This window comes from Chanos chanos, chromosome 3 (assembly GCF_902362185.1).
Source record: "Chanos chanos chromosome 3, fChaCha1.1, whole genome shotgun sequence".
NCBI lineage: Eukaryota > Metazoa > Chordata > Actinopteri > Gonorynchiformes > Chanidae > Chanos > Chanos chanos.
The window spans coordinates 37,259,745-37,269,491 of record NC_044497.1 but is presented as its reverse complement, the minus strand read 5'-3'; the positions used below and the strand labels follow the sequence as shown (position 1 = coordinate 37,269,491).

The 9,747-nt window shown below is 40.4% G+C and overlaps 1 protein-coding gene across 1 annotated transcript; it reads right to left on the bottom strand.

The window, feature by feature from the left end:
- Positions 1-1,145: 1,145 nt before the first annotated feature.
- On the bottom strand, positions 1,146-2,702 carry LOC115806608 (potassium voltage-gated channel subfamily A member 3). The gene has a single exon (XM_030767424.1). The coding sequence runs from the start codon at positions 2,700-2,702 to the stop codon at positions 1,146-1,148; it is 1,557 nt and encodes a 518-aa protein (XP_030623284.1).
- Positions 2,703-9,747: the final 7,045 nt, after the last annotated feature.

Here is a 9,747-nt window from a genome sequence, read left to right as displayed (position 1 = left end):
TATTTCATTGTTAAGACACCTCCTCTCTGAAGGGATGTTTTACATCAGATCATCTCAGGCTTTGATTCTTCCAGATTTCAAAACCATCTGGAGGGTTACTGTGGAAACAGAAAAAGGGATGCCATGGCAACAGTGGTGGGGTTACTTGGGAAACTGTGGTTGCTATGGAGACTGCATCACTCCAGGCGTGATTAGAAGCATCCAGTGGAAAGCGTGTTGTGTCTCATGACTTCACCTCTCTCTGTCTCTCCCGCGTCTTGCACCTCCAGTAGCAGATGTCACTATGTCTGTAAAAGTTGAGCTAAGATATAAATAAATGTGGAATTTTTAAATCTACCAGCAGGTTAAAACACTGGTGTAGTATCCACGAGTGGAAATCAAAGTGAGAATAATTCTATTGTTTCCCTCTTCGGAAATTAAAACTGTACCCCCCCCCCCCCCCCCCAAAAAAAAATTGCACAGCAGCGCTAAAAAAAAAAAATGCGCGCACAAAATAACGCGTCTTTTAGAGCGAGCACGGTGGCCCATGTGTGGAATCAGTGTCAACACATCTCTCATCGATTTGTTAGTAATAAGGATGCCCCCCTGCCCCCCCCCCCCCCCCCGCCTCCAGGTTTCCAGGGTCACTGTTTTCTTTTTCGTCTTAAATAACGTCTTCTTGTGTTGCTAATGTAATACCAAAGTCACTTCAGCTGCGATTATCTGTCCCTTATTCAGCATTAAATCGTCAATATTAATAGCAGTTAAACCGAGATGGGTTCGATTCTTAACGTGAGAGTACTTGAATTTACGTCACATGGCCATGAGAGTAGCCTAATATTTAACACAAATACTGCCTTTGTCCTCACAGAGAGATAGTTTGAGTAAGGACAGGTGATGAATTCCCATCTACATATATGACATGAGAATCAACACTAATATATGTAATCATATCATTTCTTCTCAAGCGAAAAATGGAGGGCTTTAAAGTCAGCTGGGTTTCACAGAATGAAGACACATGAAAATCTATAACGGCTTAGCCTTCACACAGACTGACACGTCACGAGTAATAATATTATTATCTTCATGGGTACAGTAGTAGGCTAAAAGCTGGCGCGATATTCATCTTAATGCAAATCCTTTCTTGAGGCAAAACTTTCCTACTACTACACGTCCGTGAACACTTTTTTGATGTTCACGCAGTTTTGACTGTTCTGAGCGGGGAAACTGGGCTGTTTGAAAGCGCTGTTGATGCCTTCTTCAATCACCATGTACTCCGACTTGCTCAGAGATGAGGTACTACGAGCCTTTTTGAGTTCCTCCGTAGAGGACAACGGTTGACAGCTGCCCACATGTAAGTACTGGGCCTGCTCTTCTCCTTCGGTCTCTCTGTGGTAAAAGTAGTTGAAATTAGACACAATTACGGGGACGGGCAGGGCGATGGTTAGCACGCCCGCAATCGCACACAAAGACCCAACAATTTTGCCCCCTATGGTGACCGGGTGCATGTCTCCGTAACCCACGGTCGTCATGGTGACAACAGCCCACCAAAACGCGTCGGGGATGCTGTTGAAGCCTGATTCTGGGTCGTCAGCCTCGGCAAAATAAACAGCACTGGAAAACAGTATTACGCCGATGAAGAGGAAGAATATTAACAATCCGAGTTCCCTCATACTGGCTTTAAGAGTCTGACCCAAAATCTGAAGCCCTTTTGAATGTCGTGACAGCTTGAAAATACGAAACACCCGCACCAACCGAATCACACGGAGAATGGCCAAGGACATTGCCTGTTGTCCGTTGCCTTGTCTCTCTGCGAGCTCTGTTCCAAGTGTGATAAAGTATGGTATGATCGCCACAATGTCGATAATGTTCATAATGTTTTTTGAGAAAGTGGCTTTACTTGGACACGCAAAGAACCTGACAAGAAGTTCAAAGGAAAACCAAATTATACAAAGTGTCTCAACCACAAAAAAGGGATCAGAGAAAGGGCTTGTGAGGTATGGAGCAGTTCCGTTTATAATAGGAGCCACTGTGGTGGGGTCTCTGTCATCCCGAAATTCGGGTAACGTCTCTAGACAAAAAATCACAATAGAAATTAAAATGACCAATACTGAGACGATAGCAATGCCCCTGGCCGGACCAGAACTCTCTGGGTACTCAAACAAAAGCCACACCTGCCTCTGAAATTCATTCGTGGGTAAGGGACGCTCCTCTTCCTTGATAAAACCCTCGTCTTCTCTGAATTTCTCCATGGCTTCTTCGCCTAGTTCATAAAAACGGATCTCCTCGGAGAAAATATCAATGGGAACATTAACGGGTCTCCTTATTCGCCCGCCTGACTGATAGTAATAAAGAATCGCATCGAAGCTCGGTCGATTCCTGTCAAAGAAATACTCGTTTCTCAACGGGTCAAAGTAGCGCATTCTCTTTTTGGGGTCTCCGAGTAAAGTCTCCGGAAACTGTGAGAGTGTTTTAAGCTGTGTTTCAAAGCGCAAACCGGAGATATTGATCACTACTCTCTCACAGCACTCATGGTCCGGCTCATAGCGCTCCAGCGAATGGTGGCCAGGCAGCGCCGCCGACTCTTCCAACATGTTGTCGCAAGCAACAATTGTCATGATGTCTTGTTCAGTTTCGGTGTAGCCGTGGTTGACCAGGTTGTTGCCCCTGTGCTTGGTGGAGGAAGGCGGAGGCGACTGAAGGAGGCTGAGGTGGTCGTCCATACAGCTGTTTAGATGGAGGGGCAGGGGGAGCCGCGCCTCCTCCACGAGCTCCTGTCAGCCACAGCCGCTGCTGCGTCCTCTCCTCTCTTCTCTGCTCTTCTCTTCTACTGTCTTTACCAGGTCTTCACGTTCTCAATCTTGTCTTCCCGCCCACGGCGCGTTCACTGTGGTTTATAAACATGCCTATTCCCGCCCACGTCGCGCGCAAGTGCTCGAGCGCTCGTCTATGCTTTACCCAATCGGAAACCAAACAGACATAAACACAGAGCCCAGACGCACGTCACTCTGTCTCAGTCTAGGTGCCACCCTTCAGGCGCGCCCTCGTTGCCATTTCAAAAAATGTGAAAAAGGCGATGAAAGACAATTAGGTTCTCACATTTAGAATTTGACACTCAGGGTCACAGTCACAATCAGCCTTAAACAATGTTTTTGATGGCCCGATTTGGCGCAATTGTGTAGTACAATAGATAAATGAATAAATAAGCCTGAATAACATATAACACTGAACACACAGTAGGCCTACTGAAGATGGTTAAGAAATCATTAACACTGGTGCATCACTAAATATACAAAACAAATCAATAAGATTACTATTTAAACTGAATATAATCAGTATCCAGCTTTTAGTGATTACATTAATCAACCATATGAGTCAGCATAGAGAAGAGATTATGCTTCTTCACAAAACAAAATAAAAACATTAGCAAAATCACACACAGAGATCCACAAGGACACTCAGAGTTTTCTTTGATCCAGTGAATCTCATATCCGTTACTGGGTGGTGGTTCAGAATGACAATGAAGATTCTGCACGTGCCCACCTACATGCCTTGGGGAAACAGTGCTTAAACTGTAGCACATGCATGGCTGTATGGAGATCAGCTGTGGCAAGAGCTTCAAACCCACTCAAAAACATTTAATCTGCTCATCTAATGTATAGCTGATTTCATGTGAGTCAATTTCATCAGTATAAACATTAGTGGTATGGGCATGGGGATGAATATAAAAACTAATAAAATGCTAACCTGCTAATACCTGAGATGTGCTGTTGTGAAGCTATAAGGGATAACTCCCACGCAACCAGTTCCAACCAATCTGGTCTGTTTACATTTAATTCAATGTGTGTGTGTGTGTGAGAGAGAGAGAGAAAGAGAGAGAGAGAGAGCGCAAGAGAGAGAGAGAGAGAGGGAGAGAGAAAGAGCTTGCTCATGGGATCTGTAGGAACTGTCCAGTGCTGAAATGATGAGATGCCTATAGATGTAGAGTTCACCTGTTATTGAAACCCATTATATATCTTTCATTCCTTCCTTCCTTATCTTATGTTGTACAATTTAGGCAGACAAATAAAAAATGTTCATTTTTTTTGCTAAACAATTTTTTCATTCCTTGCTGACATAGAAAGTTGGTTGTGATTCTGATATATTTTGTTTTTCTTTACCTTTTCGTTTAATTCATCAACTTCCAGAAATGCTCACATTGTTAATTGCATCTGATTAGGTGTTGTGAGGGTGAAACTGAATCCATTTCAGAAATCTCAACCCTCGGCACAAATGTAAAAATACCCAAAGTCCAGATCTGCCTCATCAAGATGAAGTGAAAACACTGTAAAAAAAATATCTGTGAAATTAACAGTGAAGTGTTGTAAAATCATGACATTAAAAAAAAGTGTAAATACAAAAACAATAAAGCAGTGTTTAATTTATATTATACTATAGTAAAATACTGAACTAAACACAACTGTTAATTTTAAAGTAAGATTGTGTTAAAAGAATCATATTTCTTTGTAGAATTTACAGATTACTGTAGTTAAACACAGAACTGTAATACAACAAACAGTACAATATAGTTAAAATAACAACATTACAGTGTTAAAATAATGTTTTTTGTCAGGTAGATTTTTTTTTATACAGGAAGTTTATATGTTCAAATTCATATGTTGTACTTTACAGATAAGAATATGTACAAATACAGTACAATTATGTCAATATGAAGGGTTTAAAAAACACAATATGTCAGTAGGCTAGTAGTAAAACTATAATAGTTGTAGTGTTACCTGCGTTGTGTAGACAAACACAGTCCCGCACCAGACTCAAACTCACTCCCTGACACCTTAAGAGACATACTAACAACAGATGCTAGCACCCATGCGTTTTAGCCTCCTTGTGAGCATGCCCACCTCCCTTGTCCGAAGTTGCAAGTTCGAGTCCAGTGCGGGACTGTGCTCAGGACCGACACACCTGATTCCACCAGTCAGAACAAAGACGTGCAGGACAGGAGGTCCTCAGGACTGGAGTTGAGAACCACTAGTCTACACAACGCAGGTTACACTTGCACCTTCCTGTTTAAAGGTTGCTGGATTTACCAGATTAAATTGTAATTGTTTGTAAATTACAACAGTTTTAAACTGCAAAATCTACAGACTGTTCTATAAAGTTGTTTACATTTTTTACTGTATTTTTTACAGAATTATTCTGGCAACCACATCTGACAGTTTTTTTTCCGCACGGTGCAGATCTAGTGTGGGTCCTTCAATTAATGAGTCACTACAGAAAAACATGTGGCTCCGTATGACTTTTGCACTACCGTATAGCTTTATCCTGAACATCTAAATTTGTCAACCATTACTATTACTACCAAGTTGGTTATATAACAGTAAATTCATTCATCTCTGGCTGACAGACGTATAGTTTCTCACTTAGTAAAGTGCTCATCAGTGGCATTTGTGAAACTGGCCAGTTTATGAAGGCACATCTTCTGTTTTCAGCCAGAAAAAAAAATAGCTAAAGCATTTAGGGTAGAGAACCTGTTGGCAACTTGTTGAATATGACTGTTCAGACCTGTTACTCAGGGCTGCACAGACTTGAGAGTTTGGATGCTTTCCCAGAGAGAAAAGGAAGGAGAGAGACAATATGTTATTGTAGCGCAAGGAGACTGAACCTATTAACATGAGAAATGATTCACACGGACAGCATATCACCACTGGAGGAAAAAATCAATTCAGAGTTTGAGTTTAAAGTCAGATATTTGGCAACGTTTTCATAGCAGATATTTTAACAGCATCTCCAAACTTACAGTCACAATTCTCTATTCACTCAAGGACATCAGGAGCTTTTTCAAAACCCACGAAAAACAGTTCTCCGACCACGGTATTCAAAAGCTCACAGAATGAGAAATAACCTTGCTTTGGATTTCTCTCTCTCTGTAAGCCTCTTTGTGTCAATAAAAGTACAAGTACAGAACAGGTTAATAAAAACATCTTTTTTCCCCTTTTTGATTTTGTGAATACACCTACATTTTTCATTACGTCACTGTGAATTTCAGTGTCTTTCAAATTTCTTTTGTACATTCAGAAAATTACTGGCAGTCCACAGAGTTTGCCTTGAACCTCAAGGAGGTCCTTTCATTGAGTATTAAACACCATAAATACATTTAATAACACTATTAAGTAGTTATGTAACTACAACAGATGAGTTATGTTTTGAAGTTAGTTGACCTTTTCTGTCTGTGTGGATCCTCTCTCAGTTTCATCCTATATGATGATTTCCCGACAAGTTACATAAATCTTCATGCAAAACACAGGCTGCGAAGCCTGAATTTTATCGGTTCTTTTCAGATTCTGTGACAAACAAGTTTGGTGAGCCATAAATGAACCTGTTATAATATATTATGTAACCTTTTTAATCTGAGAAAGGTGAGGACAAGAACTCTGAAAAAAACTATTATCGAAAAAAACATTTTTAATGGCTACGTTTATTTATGGCTACTATTTTACTGAACATACTGAACATATAAATCGCCTTTGAAGGCTAATTTCGGAATTTAAAAAACAATTTCCAGTTCAACAGTATGTAATCTGTCAAAAAGTAAGAGAGTGTAAAATGGTGTTCTGGTACATCAGCTTCTTGATTTGTTCTGTTTTTCTTTCCTTTTCTTTTGTGTTTTACTGTGGTATTATTTCTTGTTGTTTGTATCTGAATCATCTCTCGCCCAATCAGTGTACACACATACATAAATACACGCGCGCGCACACACACACACACACACACACACACACACACACACACACACACACACACACACACACACACACACACACTGTGTGCATGTGTGTGTGTTTGTGTGCAGGAAGCTTTGATGCTGGTTTTGAACAGCTGTTTTGCTGTTGATTTGATCAGTGTGAATAGCCTACATTGGTCAAATGTGCTCAACATTATTATCTGTCCGATCAGAGCATCTCATCTCTCAAATGAGATGAAACATGCTGTGTGCCATATCAGGCTCTAGATGATGTATTAAATGATGTATTTCAGATTTTTGATCATAACATGTCCAAAAAAGCAGACCCACCCCCTCTCTCTGTCACACACACACACACACACACACACACACACACACACACACACACACACACACACACACATACACACACACACAAGATGAAACACTTAAAAGTATTAAAACACATTGCATAATGAACTCACACATCCTTGCAGTATAGTTTTATAAACACACATACAGTTAACTGCTTACATTTTCTGTTGCTCATTTTCCTATTCAGGGCATGGATATAAAAAAGCCCAGAATATTCCACTGGGAGGCGAGCACTGGGACTGCCCAGGGGTTTTAAATGTGGTTTCTGCTTGCCTGCCTATATATAGAAGTCCAAAGTCCCTTATTAACCTGCAAAATGAGGCTACATCGCAGCCTGCTCTCAGATGCTTAAATGAGTACACGTCTTTGACAGAAGACACTCACAGAGAACACAAAAGCTTTCACTCCACAGAAGTGTTGACAAAAGCTCTACACCTTAAGGCAGTTCTTTAATGCAAAGAATATGAGTATAAACCAAGAGTAGTCTGACCTCAACAGCTAGCTTGAATAATTCCATTGGTTTCATTTGTTTTTACCTCTGCCCAACTCTTTCAGACGGATTTCATCGAAAAAATCAATGTAAATACTTCTATTTAAAGTAAATATAACTTTCTTCAAACATGTTTGAAAATGCCAAGAGTGAAATTTTCAACATTATTGTATTTTTTTGACAATTGAATGTCAACACAACATTGATGATACAACTAACAACACCCATAATCACTTTAAACAAGTTTCTTTTTTTCTTTTTCTTTCTGTTTTTTAGTATCAGGCACTCAGGCATTGTTTCTGTTGTATGAAGGCTTGTTTTATTTAACTGATTCGTTACCTTATTTTTGCTGTAAAGCCAGCTCTACAGACTGTTGCAGTGATGAAACAGGGCCTCAGTTTGAAGTGCAGCACTCACTCTCGGAGCAGCTGTAACACCCAGGAACTATGCAACACAGCACTTCTGTATCTGGCAATGTTTCACAGTTGTTTGACTGGCAAACCCTCAAGACAGGAAAACCCTCAACTGTCAGTGTATTTTGCTGCTTAAATAAATGACATAAATAGGAAAAGGTAGCCAATATCCCATGAATTGCTTAAAAGCAAGAGGGGTTCATAACAGATCACATTTGATCTTCATTGACAGCTGAGCAGTAAACAGCGTTTATAAAAATTTCTCAGATGGCTATATCTGTGGGAAAGACTGTGATGAGATTAAAACATCAAATGATAGCTATTAGAATGCATTCTCTCTGACGTATCCAATATAATCCTAAATGCTTATGTTCAACATATTTTATGACAAACTGGTTCTATGCATTTTCTCTGAGATTTGAGAGAAGGCTATGAGTGTGGGTAGGCTGCTGGCTCAAGGCTAGCAGCAGCAGCTCCAACAGGCAGCTGAACTTGGCATGATCTGTCTGTCCTTGGGGGACTGAAAGCATGAATGTTTGACAGAGGGGAGCAGAAGCCCATCTTTCTCTGTCATAGTTATAAACCCACCCACAGGGACAGAGACCACCATCATTGCCCATAAGCAAATGCTACACAGCTAAAATGCAGCTGAGCACATTTAACACAGTTAGAGACAACCTATATTTTAATCGCATAGCTTAACACAGCCATGCAGCTAATCACACTAACGCAGTTAAGCACTAAGATAAGCAAAGCATAACACATCTACACACAATAAGTAAATGCAGCCAGTACTGCTTAAATACAGCTTAACATAGCTAAACACAGTTCTTAAGGCTGAACCCATATAAAACAAGTAAACACAAACCCTGCACATGTTCAGTGTGAATGTGTAAGTGTGAAGAAATCTTAGACTATATGGACTACTTTTTTAAGAATTATAAGAGCACCTGAAAACAGTAAAATCTCACAGGTAATGTAAATGTTAATGGAGGCAGACTTTTCTCTGCAGTGAATTGTGTGTAATAACTACTCCCCATTCATGAGATCCATTTTATTCTCATGGTAATGGTCATTCATTCATTCATCCATCCATCCTGTAATAGACAAATAGTCTACTATTGTTCTCTCTCTCTCTCTCTCTCTCTCTCTCTCTCTCTCTCTTGCTTTCTCTCTCTTTTTTATCAATCACTCTCTCCAGTTTGCTTTAAAGCTGACTTTGTTCTAATCTGGAGTGTAATTTTCTGTCAGAGAGTCATGGCAACACAGCTGATTTTAATCCACCTTTTAACAAGCCTTTCCTGTTTCTATCTCAATGAGATGCCTGCAACACTTCCTCTTTCAACAAAAAACCACACCACCCCCCCTCCTCACCCTTTCTCTCTCTCTCTCTCTCTCTCTCTCTCTCACACACACACACACACACACACACACACACACACACACACACACACGCTTACTTGGAGGGCCTTTCAAAAATACAGCCACTCATCCCAATTAACATAGCAGACAATAAGGCTCATAGACAGCTGCCAGAGATGGAGCCTCGTCCAGATAATGCCAAAAGATCTCAGTTTTCTGCATCTGAATGGAAAACATGCCCTGCTGCTTAACAGAAAGAAAGAAAGAAAGAAAGAAAGAAAGAAAGAAAGAAAGAAAGAAAGAAAGTGAAGCATGGATCCAAATTAACTACAAACAGTTTGAATCATCGCAGTACTCCCCCTCACAACCAGCATTCCCCCTCACAAATTAAGATTCACACACACACACAC